General features: G+C 48.7%; 1 protein-coding gene across 2 annotated transcripts in view; it reads left to right on the top strand.

Moving 5' to 3' along the window:
* Positions 1 to 9,666: 9,666 nt before the first annotated feature.
* The window catches only part of LOC139264517 (uncharacterized), a 122,027-nt gene continuing 109,446 nt past the window's right edge, over positions 9,667 to 22,247 (top strand). Inside the window, exons 1-2 of one of the 2 annotated variants that reach the window (XM_070881102.1) lie at positions 9,667 to 9,751; positions 10,230 to 12,455. In XM_070881102.1, the coding sequence (XP_070737203.1) occupies positions 10,245 to 12,455 (2,211 nt within the window). In that variant the 5' untranslated portion in view covers positions 9,667 to 9,751; positions 10,230 to 10,244. Of the gene's footprint in view, positions 9,752 to 9,865; positions 10,067 to 10,229; positions 12,456 to 22,247 lie in introns of those variants that run through there. The other variant, XM_070881103.1, reaches the window with a different exon arrangement.

Here is a 22,247-nt window from a genome sequence, read left to right on the forward strand (position 1 = left end):
GCTCTAGGTCAGAAGAAACCATTATGAAACAACTGACTTTTTTTTAAAAAAGGTTTTATATTTCTAACAAACTATGACGATTTGATATCTGGGTTGTGAAGTCTGGAATGTGATGGACGCACGTTTGATTACATAATTGTATTTGGCAAAATTGAGGCACTGCCCACTGTAAGTTGGGTGAACTGTTTTTAGGTACAAGGACTATTCTGTTTTGGGACTTTTGACCATTTTGCAGTGGAAAGGACATGGGGATCAGTTATATTGGAAGTTACTGTTTCCGAGCTTACGGCTCGCATCCCACAGTAGGCAACTCGGCTCTTACAGCAGTGCCTGGTCTCCAGTCGTCTTGGACTCCCTTGTCACTGGACCAAGACCTTGCTCAGCTAAGCCCATGTGGTAGCCGGTGTGCAAAGGCCACCCCACGTTAAAATAACTCACACACAGGCATCTTCCACCCTTCAAAATTAAGTTCGGGACCTGGAACGTCAGGACCCTCATGGACAACTCAGTCACCTGAGAACTCACTTTTGGAGTGGAAGCAAGTCTTCATCGATTTCGAGGCACTGTCTATGATGATGATGATTAATATGTCCTTACTAGACAGTATAAATGCACACGAGGCCCATACTTGAGAGAAGGTCACTCTGTGACCAGTAACCTTTATTACCAAGACCTCAAGTGATGAAGGTGGGTGGAGCTTCCCCTTTTATACCTGAAAGTCCAGGTTAGGAGTGTCTCCCACAAGTTCGCCCCCTGTGGTCAATGTTCTCAAGGTGTACAACTTAGGTCAGCTTATACATGGGTTACAATGATAGTTGAATACACGACATCACCTCCCTCCCAAAGTCTTATTGGGATCACAGGTTAAGTCTCTCTGGTGGCTTACGCTCCCTTGTAGAACACCGGTTGTTTGCGGTGCCTCAGCCTGTCCGGACTGCCCACAGTTACTGGGCTCTCCTCCACTTGGTTCCGGTGTTCGGTCACCTGTGGTGGAGTAAACTCTACATCCTGTTCTTCCTCTGCTTCTTCTATGGGGTTGCTGAACCTCCTTTTAGTTTGTTCCACGTGTTTGCGGCAGATTTGTCCATTGGTAAGTTTAACTACCAAAACCCTTTACCGTCTTTGGCAATCACAGTGTCTGCAAGCCATTTGGGCCCTGCAGCGTAATTAAGGACAAAAACAGGGTCATTGACATCAATACATCGCGCCCTCGCATTTCTGTCATGGTAATCACATTGTGACTGACGCCTGCTCTCAACAATTTCTTCCATAGTAAGGTGTATAAGGGATAAACTGGTTTTGAGCGTCCTTTTCATTAGCAGCTCTGCGGGTGGAACCCCTGTGAGCGAGTGTGGTCGGGACACATTTTTTAACTAAAGACAGTAGCGGGTCTTTATTTGTCCAGACTTTAATCTGACGGGCTGTCACAGGTGAGCCTTCGCTTTCGAAAGCTTCAACAGCCATGACCATCTCAGCATCATGCTCAGTTGCCCCCTTAGTGGTGGCATCGAGTGTAACGGCGCAGTTCTCGGTGCCCGGTCTGTGCCGAATTGTGTAGTCATAGTCGGCTACCGTAAGTGCCCACCTCTGTATGCGGGCTGATGCATTCGCATTTATGGTCTTGTTGTCGGCCAAAAGGGACGTTAGGGGTTTGTGATCTGTCTCCAGCTCAAATTTCCTGCCAAACAGGTACTGGTGCATTTTATTTACTGCATATACACATGCTACCGCTTCCTTTTCTACCATCCCGTAGCCCCTTTCTGCCTGGAACAGACTTCTGGAGGCATAAGCTACCGGCTGTAACTAACCATTGGCATTCACATGCTGCAACACCCGAACCCATAGGACGATGCATTGCATGTGAGAACAAGTTTCTTACACGGGTCATATAACGTTAACAGTTTGTTGGAGCATAACAAGTTGCGTGCTCTATCAAAAGCCCTTTCCTGGCTGTCCCCCCAGACCCAATCGCGACCTTTGCGTAGGAGCACGTGTAGCAGCTCTAACAGCGTGCTCAATTTGGGAAGAAAGTTACCAAAATAGTTCAGGAGCCCCAGGAACGAATGCAGCTCCGTCGTGTTATGGTGTCTGAGTGCTCGCTGGATCGTTTCCGTTTTGGACGCAGTAGGTCTGATCCCGTCTGCTGCTAGCCTCATCCCCAGGAATTCTACCTCTGGAGCTAGGAAGACGCACTTCGTCTTTTTCAGTCGCAGTCCTACCCGGTCCAGTCTGCGTAGCACCTCCTCCAGGTTGTAAGTTTGCCACCGGATAGCGTCGCAAAGAGGTCCTCCACTCTCGGTAGCAGGTACTGGTTTTGGAGTGACACCCGATTGATGGTGGCCTTATAATCACCACATATCCTGACTGACCCATCCACCTTGAGCACCGGCACAATCAGGCTCGCCCAGTATTGCAACCCGTGATGAGGATGTCGTCTTGAAAAACAACTGTCCTTGGAATCAACTTGAGGAGGCTTTCCATATTTCGTTGAAAGATCGCGGCGGCCGAGCGAATCCCGAATGGACATCTGTTGTACTCAAACAACCCCTTGTGTGTCGTGATGGTGGTCAGCTTCTTCGACTCACTCGCCAGCTCCTGGATCACGTAAGCTGAGGTCAGGTCCAATTTTGAACAAAGTTTGCTGCCGGATAGCGTCGCAAAGAGGTCCTCCGCTCTTGGTAGCGGGTACTGGTCTTGGAGTGACACCCGATTGATGGTGACCTTGTAATCTCCACATATCCTGACCGACCCATCCGCCTTGAGCACCGGCACAATCGGGCTCGCCCAGTCACTGAATTCGACTGGCGAGATGATGCCTTCCCTCAGCAGGCGGTCCAATTCGCCTTCTATCTTTTCCCGCATCACATATGGCACCGCTCTGGCCTAGTGGTGTACTGGCCTGGCGTCCGGGTTTATGTGAATCACTACCTTGGTCCCCATGAACGTGCCAATGCCAGGTTGAAGTAGTGCGTCAAATTTGTCCAGGACCTGTGAGCATGATATTCGCTCCACAGAAGAAATTGCATTGACGTCACCCCATTTCCAGTTCATGACAGCAAGCCAACTCCTCCCCAGCAGTGCGGGATCGTCCCCTGGGACAATCCAGAGTGGCAACCTGTTCTCCGAATCTTTGTGGGTCACGACTACTGTGGTGCTGCTAGCACCGGAATGATCTCCTTTATATATGTCCGTAGCTGTGCGTCAATCGGCAATAATTTTGGCCTCCTGGCCTTGGACGCCCACAACTTGTCGAACTATTTGATACTCATCAGGGACTGGCTGGCCCCTGTGTCTAGCTCCATTAATACTGGGATGCCATTGAGGAGCACTTTCATCATTATCGGTGGTGTCCTGGTGTATGAACTGTATATGTGCTCCACATGAACTCGCTGAACTTCAGCTTCCAGCGATTTCCCCCAGTGTCCATTTGGCCTCGTAGGGCTTACATCAGGCCTATCCTCCTCGTACATCAACCTGGCTGCAGGCTTCCTGCACATACGCGCCAAGTGACCGCTGACGTTGCAGTTTCTGCAAGTATATTGCTGATACCTGCAACCTCTGGCTGGGTGTTTGCCTCCACACCTCCAACATGAGCCATTGTTGGAAATAAAAGGTCCATTACCAGTCGATTGTCTCTGTAACTGTCCTTAAGCACACCATTAACAGGTGTTGATGGCCCCATTACTGGCCGCATTGTCCCTTGCGATGGCATGAATCGCCATTCAGCTAGCCATTGTCTCTGTTGAATTCCCCCTTTGGGTTCAACTGCATGCTCGGGCATGTCCGATTGCCCATGTCTGCCTGGAGAACTGTGTGCCGCGTTAACAATGTTGACTCCCTATCCATTTGCTGTATTTGAACCAAGATTTTTGTCAAACATCATTCTGGTCTCTTCCTCCCATGAGATAAATGTCTGGGCCATCAAAGCCGCCGTTTCCAGGGTCAAATCTTTGGTCTCAATCAGTTTCCTGAAAACCCCAGCGTGCCTGATGCCCTCAATAAAAAAGTCTCGCAGCATCTCCGCTCTGCATGCATTTGGGAACTTACATAGGCTCGCCAGTCGCTGGAGGTCTGCCACGAAGTCTGGAAAGTTTTGCCCTTCTCGCCGCTGGTGCGTGTAAAACCGGTGTCTCGCCATGTGCATGCTGCTCGCCGGTTTAAAGTGTTCCCCGATCAACTTACTGAACTCTTCAAAAGTCTTGACCGCTGGCTTCTCTGGCGCTAGAAGGTCCTTCATCAGGGAGTACGTCCTGGATCCACAAACTGTCAGATGAGCCCTGCGTTTGTCGGCCGAATCCTGTCCCAGCCATTCCTTAGTGACAAAACTTTGCTGTAGTCTCTCATTAAGATTGTCCCAATCATCACCAACACAGTACCTCTCGTCTGTGCTGCTAGTGGCCATGTTCGCGTGATTTAAATCCCAGTTTCTCGTTGCAAATAATATGTCCTTACTATACAGTATAAATGCACACAAGGCCCATACTAGAGAGGTCATTCTGTGACCAGTAACCTTTATTAGCCAGCATTGAAGTGATGAAGGTGGGTGGAGCTTCCCCTTTTATACCTGAAAGTCCATGTTAGGAGTGTTTCCCACAAATTCACCACCTAGTGGTCAGTGTTCTCACGGTGTACAACTCTTTTGAAGGAAACAATAAATAAACATTAAATCAAGTGCCCCCCTATTAAAGGGGGGGACACTTCAAACACTTTACAATTGTCCTTTTTTTGATTTTCTTGGTTTGTTTAGTGTTTTATTTTGTATTTTTTGGGGGGCTCTAAAATCATAGATTTTACAAGTGCCCCCTATAAAAGGGGAGGCGGACACTAAAACCGGCAATAAAACAAATTAAACTTTAAAACATATAAAATCAAATTAAAATTTGTTTGCCGGGGGTAATGAGGCACTCCAGTCCCTCCGGCGGCCACCTCTCGCGGAAGGCCGCGAGCGTACTGGTGGACACCTCATGCTCCATCTCTAAGGACACCCTGGCTCGGATGTACGCGCGGAAGAGAGGCAGGCAGTCAGGCTGAACGACCCCCTCGACCACCCGCTGCCTGGACCAGCTGATGGCACCCTCGGCCGTGCCCAGGAGCAATCCTATGAGGAGGCCCTCGGACCTACCCGCTCCCCTCCGCGCAGGGTGCCCAAAGATCAGGAGCGTGGGACTGAAGTGTAGCCAGAATTTCAGGAGCAGCCCCTTTAAATAATGGAACAGGGGCTGCAACCTCGCACATTCCATAAAAACATGGAACACGGACTCCTCCAGACTGCAGAAATTGCAGGCGGCCTGGGAGCCCATGAACCGGCTTAAAGGTTTATTGCACTGGACTGCTCCGTGCACCACCCTCCAGGCCAAGTCCCCGATAAATAGTGGGAGGACTCCCGCGTAGAGTGCACTCCATCGGGGACCCCCGCCTCCTCTGGACGGCAAGATGGTGCGCCATGGCGTGTCCGGACGGCAGACTAGAATGGCAAAGTTGGGAGTGTGCAGGAGCAGCCCGTACAGGAAACCCCTCCGCGCTGAACTGACAGGCACGGAAGGGATTTCCCCGAGGCGGCTCAAGTTGTGAGGCGCCGGCTCCCGAGGGAGGTTTCGGGGTTTGGCGCCAATGAAGAATTCCGTCCGGACGGGGGTCAGTTCAGACGGGATCTCCCCACGTGCTTGAGCCTCCTCGACGCACCTAACGGAGTCAGGGCCCAGAGCTGTTTTTAGTGACTCGATGGCATCAGCCGCGCGGCGGTCGTCGGCCCAGTTTAGGGGCCATGCCAGCATGTCTGGCGCCATTCAGCCCACTCCTCCGCCATCGAGCAGGTCCCTGACCCTGGTCACTTCGCCAGCCACAGCCCTCTCGTCCGCCTGCCACCTAAAACCTCGGTCGTGGAGGTACGGATTCCTGAGCAGCGGCTCCTGCAGGACAGCCACCACTCCAGACGGTGGAGAGCTGCGCTTGGTGGAGACTTTGTTCCAGACCCTGATGAGTTCCTGGTAAAAGACAGGCAGCCCCTGCACGGTGGTCCTGACGCCCCCCAGGCTCACATACAGGAGCTGCATGTCATAATTGAGGCTGTACTGCTGGCGGAAGAAATACGTCGCCAGTGCACACCACCTAGGAGGGGGCTCAACGTAAAGGTATCTCTACAGGGTCTGAAGACGGAAAGTCGCGAGCTGGGTGCTGACGCACACCAACGCCTGACCGCCCTCCCTAAGCGGGAGACTCAAGACCGCGGCAGAGACCCAGTGCTTCCTGTTGTTCCAGAAAAAGTCCACCAGCTTCTTCTGTATCTTGGCGACAAACGCAGTGGGAGGGGTCAAAGTGACCAGCCGGTACCACAACATAGCGGCCACCAGCTGGTTTATGACTAGCGCTCGACCCCTGTAGGACAGCACTTGGAGCAGTCCTGTCCAGCGCCTTAGGCGAGCGGCGACCTTGGCCTCCAGCTCTTGCCAGTTTGCCGGCCAGGCTTCCTCGTCAGGGCTAAGGTAGACTCCCAGATAGAGGAGTTGGTCGTGCTCCAGGCAAAAGGCCTGAGCTCCTCCGGCAGGGAGGAGCACGTCATCGGTGTAAGCCGAGAGGATGACCTCCACGCCCGGCCCTTGCAGAGCCAGTCCCGTCAACCTCATCCATAGGAGGCGCAGGAAAGGCTCCACGCAGATGGCGTATAACTGGCCGGACATGGGGCAACCCTGGCGCACCCCTCTCCTAAAGCAAAGGGGCGCCATCAAAGATCCGTTAACCTTAATCAGACTCTCTGCGGCGGCGTACAAAAGTCGGATCCGGGTGATGAAATGCGTCCTGAACCCGAAAGCGCGCAGAGGTCCGAACAAATAGTCGTGATCCACCCTGTCAAACGCCTTCTCTTGGTCGAGAGATAGGAAGGCGACCGACAGATCTGCCTCCTGGGAATGATGGATCAGGTCCCGGACCAAATGGATGTTATCGTGGATTGTCCGGCCCGGGACCGTGTAGGACTGGTCAGGGTGGATCGTGTGGTCCAGCACGGCGCCAAGGCGAGCAGACATCACCCTGGCGAAGATTTTGTAGTCTGTGCTGAGGAGGGAGACCGGGCGCCAGTTCTTAAGTAGGCGGAGATCGCCCTTCTTAGGCAGCAGGACGATGACTGCCCTGCGCCAAGAGAGGGGCATCTCCCTGGTCGCCAGACTTTCCCCCAGGACCTGCGCGTAGTCGCCCCCCAGGACGTCCCAGAACGCCCTGTGGAACTCCACGGTCAGCCCGTCCAGCCCCAGGGCTTTTCCCCTCGAGAGCTGGTCGAGGGCGCCGGTCAGCTCCACCAGGCTTAGCGGAGCTTCCAGATTTTCGGTGCCCTCTGGGCCGACCTTCAGCAGATCCTCCCACAAACCTCTACGTGCTTCCTCGCTGGACAGCTCCGGAGAGAACAGAGCCCCGTAATAGTCTCGGTCCTGTTGCTGACGCCTTCCGGATCCAAGACGAGAGACTCGTCATCGGCCAGCAGTGTCAAGAGCTGCTTACGGACCCCCTGTCTTTTTTCCAGCGAGTAGAAGGGGGAGCCATGGTCAAGGACCCGCAGGAACCGGATCCGCGACCTCACAAACGCGCCTCGCGACCCGACGAGCTGCAGGTCCTTCAGCGCGGCCTTCTTCGCTTCGTACATCGTCCGCAGGGCCGGGTCTTCGACGACTTGACCGAGACAGGATTCCAGATCGAGCACCTCTTTTTCTAGGTGCCCGACCCTGGCCGCCCGCCTCTTGGTCGACCTCCTCGCATACTTTTGACAGAAGAGACGGACGTGAGCTTTGCCCACGTCCCACCATAGTCTCAAGGAGGGGAAGCCCCCCTGCTTCCTTCTCCAGTCAGCCTAGAAATGACGGAACGAGTCCTGGAACCGCTCGTCCTCCAGCAGCAGGTTGTTAAAGTGCCAGTACGCGGACCCCGTCCTCGCACGGAGCGAAGCAAGCTCCGCCCACACCAGGTGGTGGTCCGAACACGGCGCCGGCCACATGGAGGCCGCCGGAATGCAGGAGACGTACGCCCGAGACAGGTAAAGGCGGTCGATTCTGGACCATCTCTTCCAGGCCTCACCTAAGTAAAGGCGCTGGAGTTGGGATGGAGATTTCACCAGACGTCCACCAAATCGAAGGACCCGACCAGGTCACTCAACTTCTCGATCGCCATCATGCACTGCGGGGCACTGGAGCGGTCCCTCGCCTCGAGGGTGCAGTTAAATCCCCCCCGAGGACAATGCAGTCGCCGACGTCGACGGAGCATAGAAGAAGCACGTTTGCTGCGGGCCGGGCTGAGGGGCGTACACGTTCACGAGATGGAGCGGCACGTCCCCCAGGCAAACCATGACGTGCAGCAAGCGGCCTGGCACGGGCTCCTTGACTCCCAAGATCTCTGGCTGAAAATGTGGGGCCAGCAAGTTAGCCACCCCACATGAGGTGTCTCATGCGGACCTCTCCTTGCCATTCCAGGAGCCACGTGGCTTCATCTCCCGGAACGGTGTGGGTTTCTTGCAGGAAGCACACCGCATATTTCCCCTCCCGCAGGAGCGAAAAATTGTTAAATCTACGGCGTGCCTCTCTGCCACCGTTGATGTTGAGGCTGGCTATGGTTATTTTCATGACAAAAGCATAGTGCAACCTCTACTTAACCTATTGTGGGGGGCAGGGGGGAATGGAGTCGTTTATTGACCTCCACTCCCTCAGCAACCCAGCGAGGAACGGTACCGGTGTCTCGCCATGTGCATGCTGCTCGCCGGTTTAAAGTGTTCCCTGATCAACTTACTGAGCTCTTCAAAAGTCTTGACCACCGGCTTCTCTGGTGCTAGAAGGTCCTTCATCAGGGAGTACGTCCTGGATTCACAAACCGTTAGGAGATGAGCCCTGCGTTTGTCGGCCGAATCCTGTTCCAGCCATTCCTTAGTGACGAAACTTTGCTGTAGTCTCTCATTAAAATCGGCCCAATCATCACCAACACAGTACCTCTTGTCTGTGCTGCTAGTGGCCATGCTCGCGTGGTTTAAATCCCAGTTTCTCGTCGCCAATAATATGTCCTTATTATACAATATAAATGCACACGAGGCCCATACTTGAGAGAAGGTCACTCTGTGATCAGTAACCATTATTAGCCAGCACTGAAGAGAAGTCGGTAGGTGGAGCTTCCACTTTTATACCTGAAAGTCCAGGTTAGGAGTGTCTCCCACAAGTTCACCACCTAGTGGTCAGTGTTCTCACGGTGTACAACTTAGGTCAGTTTATACATGGGTTACAATGACAGTTGAATACATGACATCGATGACGTATTATTTATAAACGGTGTCTGAATGCACGTTGATAGTGTAACGTCACATCTGTGGTAATAATATGCATATTTGTTGTGCATTTGTAGTGTATATGTGCAACTGTTAAAATATAGACTGCTAAAAATGTTTGCCTCGCTGTGTTGTTCTGGCTACTTTGCTGTGCTGCCACCCCCCCCATTGTGTGTTCCCGGTTTCGAAAATATGGCCACCTAAATATAAGAGCTTTATAATGCTAAATAACATTAAAATGAAACGCTTTGAAAACATTGCGATTATTTTTTTATACTTTGCACCTTGCATGTGCTTGGATCGCTGCGCTGGCGGGAAAGAGGTTAGCGCATCTTCCCGCGAGCAGGCGGCGCGCCACAAGAAGGAAGTGACGCTGAGAGCGTGGCGGAAGTGGATTGCCGACCTCACGGAGTGACGGTTTGAGGAGATTGTGCGCGTCGGCCGGGAGCCGCGAGCCGGGTAAACGCGTCTCTGCAGAAAGGTCGCGGGAGATGGCGATGAAAGGCGGTTAAACCGCGCGTTACAGGGCGACAGGGACCCGGGAACGGGCGGGCGGAGTTTGGTGGAGGGGCAGGGAGCTGCAGCTGCATCCCCAGCCGGGCCGCGAGCTGCTGGTTCTCGGGTCGTGTTGCGGCCGACCGGCCGACCGAGGACTTGCTCTCGCTCGTCAACACGTTCAGATCCGCGATCGCCCGCGGCGCTGCACCAGTCCTCACTCTTACTCCCACTTTGTTTTGAACAGCATCTTGAGAGTGGGAGCTGCTACCAAAAAAAGTAATGAGTGCCGCTGACTAGGCCTCTCCCCCACCCTACCACCGAGATAGTTAGATCATCGTATATTTTCCATGTTTCGATGTTTGAAATATACCTGAGAGATTTAGCTGTATTTTAAATGAGTTTAATGAACAACACCTGTCTATTTTTAACTCGTTTGTAGATTTCGTATTAAAACATGAGTGATGCAGTTGATGTTGCCCAAACCAGCAAAGATGGAAAAGATGCAGCGAAGAGTGATGTGGGCCACGTACCAGCTAATGATGATGGAAAAGAGATTGCAAAGGAAGATTCAAGTGAAGTCCAACATCCTAATACCAGTAGTGAAATAGACATAGCCAAGAGCCCTGAAGGCTCAATCCAAGCTCCAGCCAATAGTGGGCAAGATGCAGTAATGGGTCACACAGGCCAAGACCAAGTTCAAGTTAACAGTAAAAGACGAGATGAAAGTGAGAGTGAGACAGATAAAGTCCAACCTGAAGCTAACAGTGATGAAAATGACATAGCTAATGTTGCTGTGGACGATATTCAAGAGAGTAGTGGTGTGCAAGACACAGCTGGGAAAAGCACAGGTGAAATCCAACCTCAAATTAATAGTAGTGAAAAAGGTGCACCTAAGAGTGAGACAGGATTAATCCGAATCCATGCTTCTGATTATGGACAAGATGAAGCTCAGACTGAGATAAGCCAAGTTCAAGATCGACTTCCCAGTATTGGTCAAGATGAAGGTCAGAGTGAGATAGGCCAAATTGAAGATCAATTTACTAGTGGTGGACAAGATGAAGGTCAGAGTGAGATAGGCCAAGTTGAAGATCAACCTACTAGTGCTGAACCAGATGATTCCCCGAATGTGAGAGGCCAACTTGAAGATCGACCTCCGAGTGGTGGACAAAATGCAACTCAGAATGAGATTGGCCAAGTTGAAGATCGATCTGATAGTGATGGACAAGCTGCAACTCAGAGTGAGTCAGGTGAAGTTGAAGATCAACCTACTAGTGGTGGACAAGATGCTCAGACTGAGATAGGCCAGGTTGAAGATCGACCTCCCTGTGGTGAACCAGATAATTCCCCGAATGAGATAGGCCAACTTGAAGATCGACCTCCCACTGATGGACAAGATGCAACTCAGAATGAGATTGGCCAAGTTGAAGATCGATCTGCTAGTGATGGACAAGATGAAGCTCAGAATGAGAGTGGCCAAATTGAAGATCAACTTCCCAGTGGTGATCCAGATGAAGCTCAGAATGAGATAGGCCAAGTTGAAGATCGACCTCCTGGTGGTGATCCAAATGAGACTCTGAATGAGAGAGGTCAAGTTCAAGATCATGCTCGTGGTGGACGAGATGAAGCTCAGCATGAGTCAGGGCAAGATCAAGCTAATAATGATGAAAAAAATGAAGCCAAGAGTGGCACAAGCCAAGTACAACCTCTGGCTAATGGTAGAAAAGTAACAGCTCAGAGGTCTGTGGGCAAAGTCAAACCACAGCTAACTGGTGGAAGAGCTGGTGTGCTTACTAGAAAGACTGCTTTGCTTGCCGGAAAGCCTGATGTGCTTGCCGGAAAGACTGGTGTGCTTGCCAGGAAGACTGGTGTGCTTGCCAGGAAGACTGGTGTGCTTGCCGGGGAGCCTGGTGTGCTTGCCGGGGAGCCTGGTGTGCTTGCCGGGGAGCCTGGTGTGCTTGCCGGGGAGCCTGGTGTGCTTGCCGGTAAAACTGGTGTGCCTATTGGAGAAACTGATGTGCCTACTGGAAAGAGATTCCCAGTTCATATTGGAAAAAAGAAAAACGTTACCATGAAAAATGCCAGAAAAGTACGTAAAGCTAAGAGTGACCCAGGCCAAGCTCAGACTAAGAGTGTACTTACCATGCCCAAATCCCAAGCAAAGAGTATTGCAAAAGGAAAGTTAAAAGTTCCGACGACAGATATTCAACCTCAGCCGACTGATGGAAAAATACCTCCTTTGAGTGATCAAAAGATAAACAATGCAAGTGACACTAAAAAATCTGCAAATGTGATGACCAGTGTGGCCAATAAAGACCTATCTCAAGCTAAAATAAAAGATGTCGCTGGGCCCCCTGCGAGCGCTGGGCCCCCTGCGAGCTCTGGGCCCCCTGCGAGCGCTGGGCCCCCTGCGAGCTCTGGGCCCCCTGCGAGCGCTGGGCCCCCTGCGAGCGCTGGACCTCCTGCGAGCGCTGGGCCCCCTGCGAGCGCTGGGCCCCCTGCGAGCGCTGGGCCCCCTGCGAGCGCTGGGCCCCCTGCGAGCGCTGGGCCCCCTGCGAGCGCTGGGCCCCCTGCGAGCGCTGGGCCCCCTGCGAGCGCTGGGCCCCCTGCGAGCGCTGGGCCCCTGGCTGGTAAATATGGCAAGTCCGTGACGATGTTTTGGTGTGATGTAAGTATTTAAACTCTTGCAGAGAGGCTATTTGCCTTTTTTATTTTATACATTACTTATTCTTTTTGATCTGCTAAATATGAGATATTGCACATCAGTGGTATCACTAGAATTATTTTTCAACTGAAGTGGACAAGGCCAACAATTATTAAGTGAATTATTTCACTTTTCAAATGAAGCTAATCTGAGATTATGGCTGTATGCTTTGCTGTATAATATTGCAGTGGTTGCAGTATCCTTCCATACAGCAGCTGTCTAATGTTCAAATTAATTTGGTTATATTGATACTGGGGCTAAATACTGATGCTGGTGTCTTGCTGTTAAAAAGTTGTGTGTTTAGCAGTGACGTTCATAGAATCATAGGGCCCAAGTTTCCACATGATTTGCGCCTGATTTTTAGGAGCAACTGGTGGAGAACGGACTATCTTAGAAATCGCAATTCTCCACATTTTTTTTTCTGCAGTTCTAGGTAGGTAGAACAGTTCCACTTTGGAACAGAATTTTTTCTTCAAAAGGGCGCATGTCTGGCCACTGACGCCTGATTTCAAAGTTTCCACAGTGAAAAAGTACTCCAAACTAACTTAGAATGGAGCAAGTGAAGATTTTTGTAGAACTGAAAAAACATGTTCTACACATTAATAAATCAGGCGCAGGTTACAAATTAGGCGTCCAGAACGAGGTGGGGGGGGGGGAAGGGAAGTCATTAAATTCTATAATAAATTCTTATTTATACTTCTACAAATATTATACAAATAAATCCAATCTGAATAAACATTTATAAGCAAAGAAAAGATTAAATAAACCATCTTCCTACCTGTGTGAAAGTGCTTCAGCCATAGTTCGTTCCCGCGGGGGGTGGGGGGGAGCCGTTCCTTTCCCTTCGTTCCCGCGGTGGGGGAGGGGGGGGGAAAGCAGAGCCGTTCCGTTCGTTCCTGGGGAGGGGGGGGGGGGGGAGCCGTTCGTTCCGTTCTGTTCGTTCCCGACGGCGGGCGGGGGTGGGGAGGGAAACGGCTGCCTCAACTTTCTGAGGCTTCCTGCACCTTCTCACTGCTGCAAGAAGCCTCAGTGCTGATCATGGAAGGGCAATATGCTTTTATTAAAAAATGTTCAAAAATTAAACAGCTACAAAGAACTACAAAAATGGCCGAGTGCCAATGTTTCCATCACACTGCGCGAACGCTCCAACGCGCACGCGCAGCATTGCCGTCAGGAAAAAAACTAATTTAAATGGTACCCGCCCCCTCCCATTTACAAAATCGGCGCAAGTGTAGGCTCTGCCCTCCTGGGCGCCGCGCCAGGCAGACAAGGAGCTGCAGGGCGCTCGAGAATAGCGCGTTTTTTTTTTAGGCGCGAAAAACGGGCGCCCAGCTCGGAGAGGCGCCCGTTTTTTTATCATGTGGAAACTTGGGCCCATAGAATGGTTACAGCACAGAAGGAGGCCATTCGGCCTGTCAAGCCATTGCTGGCTCTCTGCAAGAGCATTTCAGCTAGTCCCACCCCCCTGCTCTTTCCCTTGTAGCCCTGCAAATTGTTTTCCTTCAGGTACTTATCCAATTCCCTTTTGAAAGCCACGATTGAATCAGTCGTCTCCACTCTTTCAGACCATGCATTCCAGATCCTAACCACTCGTAAAAGTTTTTCCTCACGTCGCCTTCATTTCTTCTGCCAATCACCTTAAATCTGTGTCCTCTGGTTCTTGACCCTTCCACCAATCGGTACAGTTTCTCTCTATCTACTTTATTTAGACCCCTCATGATTTTGAACACCTCTATTAAATCTCCTCTCAACCTACTCTGCTCTAAGGTGAATAACTCTTGCTTCTCCATTCTATCCACATAACTGAAGACCCTTATCCCTGGAACCATTCTTGTGAATATTTTCTGCACCCTCTCTAAGGCTTCACATCCTTCCTAAAATGTGGTTCCCAGAATTGGGCACAATATTCCAGTTGAGGCCAAACCAGTGTTTTACATAGATGTTATCATAATTTCCACGCTTTTGTACTCTCTAACCTTATTTATGAAGCCCAGTATCCAGAATGCTATCACTATCCTCCTCACTGTTCACTATACTTCCAAGTTTTGTTATCTGCAAATTTTGAAATTGTCGTGTCCACCCAAATCTAAGTTATTAATATATATCAAGAAAAGAAGTGGTCCTAGTACCGGCCCCTGGGGAACACCACTGTATACAGGTTCGACCTTCCAAATCTGGAGTTCCAAGCTCCGAAATCCGGACATCGCGCTGATCTGTGGAAGGGTCGTCCGAAATCCGGACATTTTTTTGGACGGCGATAATGGTATTTTTTCGGAATTTTGCGCAAAAAAATACTGCTAATCGCTATGCTATTTTTTTTAAAGGCCCAGCGGTAAAAATCAGTGGAAACCGCGGTCCTCGGCAACTTTATTCCGAGGCCGATACCGCTGCGAGTTGCATTAAATTGCAAAAAATAAAAAAACATTCACAAGACACTTCACTATTGAATCGCTGAAAAAGAATTAAAAAAATAAAAACTTTTAACTTAATTTTTTTGCAGGTCTTCATACCTACCGCTGTCCCAATGGCTGCAACGCAGGTTTTTCCTGGGCATTTTTTTTCTAACTAACTACAGGTCACCGTTGAGCCAACTAGGTTTTTTCATCAGTAAATAATCTCTTTTCTCCGCCCCGCCCCGCCCCCCCCCCCCCCCCCCCCCCCCCCCCAGCCAGCCACACACACACACACACACACACACACACACACCAAAATAAAAATTGTAAAAAAATCACACAACATTCACAGGACACTTACTGAATTGCCGAAAAAGAATTAAAAAAAAAAACTTTAACTTTTTTTTGCAGGTATTCATACCTACCGCTGTACTTGGGTGGCTATTTTCGCCCAGAATATGGCCGGCAGAATGGTTCCGAAATTCGGAAATATCTGAACCTCGGCCCAGACGTTTCCAGATTCGGGATGTCGGAAATATGTTCTGAAATCTGGAAAAACCTGAAATCCGTAGCAGCCTCGGTTCCGAGGTTTCTCCAGTCCAAAAACAACCATTCACCACTACTCTTGTTTCCTGTCACTTAGCCAAGTTTGTATCCATGCTGCCACTGTCCCTTTTATTCCATGGGCTTCAACTTTGCTGGCAAGCCTATTATGTGGCACTATATGAAAAATGCCTTTTGGAAGTCCATGAACACCACATCAACTGCAATGCCCTCATCAACCCTCTTGTTGCCTCGTCAAAAAACTCAAATCAAGTTAGTTAAACACGATTTACCTTTAACAAATCCGTGCTGGCTTTCCTTAATAAGAACATAAGAAATAGGAACATGAGTAGGCATACGGCCCCTCGAGCCTGCTCCGCCATTCAATAAGATCATGGCTGATCTGATCATGGACTCAGCTCCACTTCCCTGCCTGCTCCCCATAACCTCTTATCCCCTTATCGTTCAAGAAACCGTCTATTTCCGTCTTAAATTTATTCAATGTCCCAGCTTTCACAGCTCTTTGAGGCAGCGAATTCCACAGATTTACAACCCTGAGAGAAGAAATTTCTCCTCATCTCTGTTTTAAATGGGCAGCCCCTTATTCTAAGATCATGCCCTCTAGTTCTAGTCTTCCCCCCATCAGTGGAAACATCCTCTCTGCATCCACCTTGTCAAGCCCCCTCATCATCTTATACATTTTGATAAGATCACCTCTCATTCTTCTGAATTCCAATGTATACTTGTCCAAGTGACTGTTAATTTTATCCCAGATTATCATTTTTAAAAGCTTCCCCATTCTTCTCTTTGGCAGTACCTCGGAGTCGAGGATGACTTACTTCCACACTAATGAGTTCTCAAGTGACTGATGAGTCCAATGCGGGACCTACAGTCTCACAGGTGGGGCAGACGGTGGTTGGAGGGACGAGTGGTTGGGTGCTTGGGTTGTCGTGCGCTCCTTCCGCTGTTTGCGCTTGGCTTCCGCGTGCTCCCAGCGAAGAAACTCGAGGTGTTCAACGCCTTCCCGGATGCTTCTCCATTTTAAGAACATAGAACATAAGAATTTGGAGCAGGAGTAGGCCCCTCGAGTCTGATCCACCATTTAATAAGATCATGATCTTGGGCTCAGCTCCACTTCCCTGCCCGCTCCCCATAACTCTTCACTCCCTTATTGATCCGAGATCTGTCTATTTCCATCTTAAATATGTTCAATGACCGCGCTACCACAGCTCTCTGGAGTAGAGAATTCCACAGATTTACGACTCTTTGAGAGAAGAAATTCCTCCTCATCTCCGTTCTAAATGGGTGACCCCTTATTCTTAAACTATGCCCCATACATAGTTCTGGATTCCCCCACGAGTGGAAACATCCTCTCTGCATCTACCTTATCGAGCCCGCTTAATATCTTATGTTTCAATAAGATCACCTCTCATTCTTCTAAACTCCAATGAGCATAGGCCCAACCTACTCATCTGTTCTTCATAAGTCAACCCCCTCATCTCCGGAATCAACCTAGTGAACCTTCTCTGAACTGCCTCTAATGCAAGTATGTCCTTCCTTAAATAAGGAGACCAAAACTACGCAGTACTCTAGGTGTGGCCTCATCAATACCCTGTACAGTTGTAGCAGGGCTTCCCTGCTTTTATACTCTTGCAATAAATGCCATCATTCCATTTGCCTTCTTGATTGCTTATTGTATCTGCACACTAACTTTTTGTGTTTCATGCACACGGACCCCAGGTCCCTCTGAAATGCAGCATTTTGTAGTTTCTCTCCATTTAAAAAATAATTTGCTTTTTTATTTTTCCTGCCAAAATGGATAACCTCACACTTTCCCACATTATACTCCATCTGCTAAATGTTTGCCCACTCACTTAGCCTATCTATATCCCTTTGCAGATTTTTTGTGTCCTCACAACTTGCTTTCCCATACATCTTTGTATCATTAGCAAACTTGACTACATTACACTCGGTCCCTTCATCCAAGTCATTAATATAGATTGTAAATAGTTGAGGTCCCAGCACCGATCCCTGTGGCACCCAACTAGTACCATTTGCCGACTGGAAAATGACCCATTTATCCCCACTCTCTGCTTTCTGTTAGTTAGCCAATCCGTTATCCATGCTAATATATTACCACCAACGCCTTGAGCTCTTATCTTATGCAGTAACCTTTTATGTGGCACCTTATCGAATGCCATTTGGAAATCCAAATACACCACATCCACTGGTTCCTCCTTATCCATGCTGCTCGTTAACATCCTTAAAGAACTCCAGCAAATTTGTCAAAAATGATTTCCCTTTCATAAAACCATGCTGACTCTGCTTGACTGTATTATGCTTTTCCAAATGTTTTACTACTGCTTCCTTAATAATGAATTCCAGCATTTTACCAACGACAGATGTTAGGCTAACTGGTCTATGGTTTCCTGCCTTATGTCCGCCTCCTTTTTTAAATAGGGGCGTTACATTTGCGGTTTTCCAATACGCTGGGATCTCTCCAGAATCCAGGGAATTTTGGTAGATTACAACCAATGCATCCACTATCTCTGTAGCCATTTCTTTTAAGAATCTAGGATGCAGGCCATCATGTGCAGGGGACTTGTCCACCTTTAGTCCCATTATTGTACTGAGTACTTTTTCTTTAGTGATGGTGATTGTTTTAAGTTCCTCCCTCCCTATCAATTATTGGGATACTTTTAGTATCTTCTACTGTGAAGACCAATACAAAATATTTGTTCAAATTCTTTGCCATTTCCCTGTTCCCCATTATTAATTCCCTAGTCTCATCCTCTAAGGGACCAACATTTACTTAAGCTACTCTCTTCCTTTTTATATGCCTGTTGAAGCTTTTACTAACATTTTATATTTCTTGCTAGTTTACTCTCATACTCTATCTTGCCTCTCTTTATAATTTTTTTAGTCGTCCTTTGCTGATTTAAAAAAAATTCCCAATCTTCTGGCCTCCCACTAATCTTGGCAACTTTGTATGCCATTTAAAAAAAAATTATATCATCCTTTACTTCCTTAGTTAACCACGGATGGTTCTCCCTTCTCTTAGTCTTCTCATTGGAATATATTTTTGTTGAGAGTTACGAAATATCTCCTTAAATGTCTGCCACTGATTATGAACCGTCTTACACTTTAATCTATTTTCCAAGCCTTTGTAATCGCCTTGATTTAAGATCAGGAGACTGGTTTGAATTCCAACTTTCTCACTCCAACTGAGTTTGAAATTCAACCATGCTATGGTCACCCTTTCTTAGAGGATCATTTATTAATCCTGTTTCATTACACAGTTTCAGATCCAAGATAGCCCGCTCCTTGGTTGTGTCCACAACATATACCGTTCAAGGAAACCATCTCTGATACACACTGAACTCCCTGAAGGCTTCCTTGGGCAATTTTATTTATTTGTCCAATCAATGTGAAGCTTAAAATCTGCCATGATTATTGTCGTACCTTTCTTACAAACCTCCATTATTTCTTTATGTATACTTGGTCCAACAGTGTAGCTACTGTTAGTCTATAGACTATGCCCACCAGTGACTTCTTCCCCTTATTATTTCTTATCTTCACCCAAACTGATTCTACATCTTGATCTTCTGAACTAATATCATTCCTCACTACTGCAGTGATCTCATTCTTTATTAACAAAGCTACCCCACCTCCTTTTCCTTTCTGTCTATCCTTCCGAATTGTCAAATACTCCTGAATATTCAGTTCCCAGTCTTGGTCACCTTGAAACCACGTCTCTGTAATGGCTATCAGATCATACCCATTTATATCTATTTGTGGCGTCAACCCGTCTGTCTTGTTGCGAATGCTGCGTGCTTTCAGATAGAGTTTTTAATTTTTACCATTTTTCCCTGCTTTGACCCCACTTTCTGATGCACTCTTATTTTTTTTTTACATTCTGTCCCTTCCTGTCACATTCTGGTTATCGACACCCACCGCTACTTTGCTCTAATGCTTTCTCCTTCCTCTTTGACTTTTTAAATTTCCATTCACCTGAACCCTCCCACCCACTATTTAGTTTCATGCCCTAGCTACAGCCCTAGTTACTCGATTCACCAGAACACTAGTCCCAGCATGGTTCAAGTGGAACAGCTCCCTATTACCCCAGTACTGGTGCCAGTTCCCCATGAATCGAAACCCATTTCTCCCACACCAGTCTGAGCCACGTGTTCATCTCTCTAATCTTAATTGTCCTATGCAAATTTGCTTGTGGCTCAGGTAATAATCCAGAAATTATTCCCTTAGTGGTTCTACTTTTTAATTTAGCCCTTAGTTGCTCATACTCTCTCAGCAGAGCCTTTTTCTTTGTTCTATCTGTCATTGATACCTATGTGGACCATGACAACTGGATCTCTTACCCCCCACTCCTAAGTTCCTCTCCAGCCCAGAGGAGATGTCGTTAACCCTGGCACCGGGCAGGCAACACAGCCTTCGGGACTCACGCTCTCGGCTGCAGAGAACAGTATCTATTCCCCTAATGATACTGTCCCCTGCCACTACAGCTTTTCTTTTTACGCACCGCCCCCCCCCCCCACTTGAATGGCCCCCTGTACCACGGTGTTTTGGTCAGTTTGCTCATCCTCCCTGCAGTCCCTGCTCTCGTCCACACCGAGAGAGAATCTCATACCGGTTGGACAAGAGCAAGGGCTGAGACTCCTCCATCACTTTCTTCTGGGCCCCCATATCTGTCTCACTCGTAATCACACCCTCCTGTCCCTGACCATGGACCAAATTTGAATGAATTAATCTAAGGGGTGTGACAGCCTCCTGGAACAGTGTCCAGGTAACTCTTCCCCCTCCTTGATGTGTCGTAGTGTCCGCAGCTTGGACTCCAGCTCATCAATGCAGAGCCGAAGTTCCTCAAGCTGCAGACACTTAATGCAGATTTGGTCGCTGTGGACCTCAATGGGGTCAGCCAGCTTCCACATGCAACAGCAAAAACACATTGCCTGTCCTGCCATCTCTAATGTATTTAATTAATTAAGTTTCATGTTTTTAAAGTTTAGATTTTTAATCCAAGCTCTTAATTTAAACCCATACCCAAGAAAAAGAGAGAAATACAGACCAACCAATCACTTATCTGCTTTCCTGTAACGTCACACTTTAAATCTTTTTACTTCTTGTCTTCAGTTGGTGCTGGTTGGGCTGGCTATTTTTATCTCCCCTCCGATCGGCTACAGCTCTCGCGAATTTTGAGCAGTCTTGGACCAGGGATTCTCAGGTGTTGGTGGGGATGTTGCAATTTTTCAAGGAGGCTTTGAGGGTATTCTTGAAGCGTTTCCTCTGCTCACCTGGGACTCACTTGCCGTGTTGGAGCTCTGAATAGAGCTCTTGTTTCGGGAATCTAGTATCGGGCATTCAGATGACATGGCCTGTCGATGTTGGCCTGAGCGAGAACACTGACATTGGTGTGCCTATCCTGCCAATGGATTTGCAGGATCTTGCAGCGGCAGCGTTGGTGGTACTTCTCCAGTGCTTTGAGGTGCCTGCTGTACATAGTCCATGTGTCTGAAGCATATAGGAGGGCAGTTATCACTACTGCTCTGTAGACAAATGGTGCTCGATTTGAGGTTCTGATCTTCAAACACACACTTCCTCAGGCAACCAAAGGCTGCACTAGCACACTGAAGGCAGTGTTGGACTTAGTCATCGACGTCTGCCCTTGTTGCCAGTAAGCTCCCGAGGTATGCAAAGTGGTCCACGTGGTCCAAGGCCTCGTTATGGATCTGGATAATCAGGGGGCAGTACTGTGGCAGGGGCAGGTTGGTAGAGAACCTTTGTCTTACGGATGTTTTGTGTAAGGCCCATGCTCTCGTTACGCTTCGGTGAAGGTGTTGACGATGGTTTGGAGTTCGACCTCCGAGTGTGCACAAATGCAAGCTTCATTTGCATACTGTAATTTAATGACAGAGGATGGGATGCTCTTGGATCTGGACTGGAGGTGACGGAAGTTGAACAGTTTCCCATTTGTTCTGTAGATTAGCTCCACTCCAGCGGGGACTTAGAGGGTGAGATGGAGCATTGCAGCAAGGCAGATCGAGAAGAGCGTTGTTGCGATGAGACAGCCTTGCTTGACCCCGCTTTGCACGTATATTGGGTTTGTGGTGGATCCGTTGGTCAGGATCATGGCTTGCATGTCATCATGAAGCAGGCGGAACCTTTGAGGGTAGCCGAACGTGAGGAGGACACTCCATAAACCTTCCCGGTTGACAGGTTAAACTGGCTAGCCTGTAGTTGCTGGGTTTATCCATTTTTTTTAACCTTTTTTTGAGTAGGCGGGTAACATTTGCAATTCTCCTGTCCTCTGGCACCAGCCCCGTATCTAAGGAGGATTGGAAGATTATGGTCCCGCAGCATCCTAGGATGCATCCCATTCGGTCCTGGTGACTTACCTACTTAGTACAGCCAGCCTTTTTAATACCTCCTCCTTATCAATTTTCCAGTATCTCGACTACCTCCTCTTTCACTATGACTGGCAGCATCATCTTCCTTGGTAAAGACAGAAGCAAATCACTCATTTAGTCCCTTAGCCATGCCCTCTGCCTCCATGCGTAGGTCTTGATTTTGGTCCCTAATTGACCCCACCCCTCCTCTTACTACATGTTTACTATTTATATGCCTACAGAAGGCTTGAATTCCCTTTTATGTTAGCTGCCAATTTATTCTCATAATCTTTGCCCCTCTTGTTTCCTTTTTCACTCCCCCTCTGAACTTTCTATAGTCAGCCTGGTTCTCACTTGTATTCTCTACCTGACATCTGTCATATGACCCCTTTTTCTGCTTCATCTTACTCTATCTCTTT

The sequence above is a fragment of the Pristiophorus japonicus genome, chromosome 5 (assembly GCF_044704955.1).
Source record: "Pristiophorus japonicus isolate sPriJap1 chromosome 5, sPriJap1.hap1, whole genome shotgun sequence".
NCBI lineage: Eukaryota > Metazoa > Chordata > Chondrichthyes > Pristiophoridae > Pristiophorus > Pristiophorus japonicus.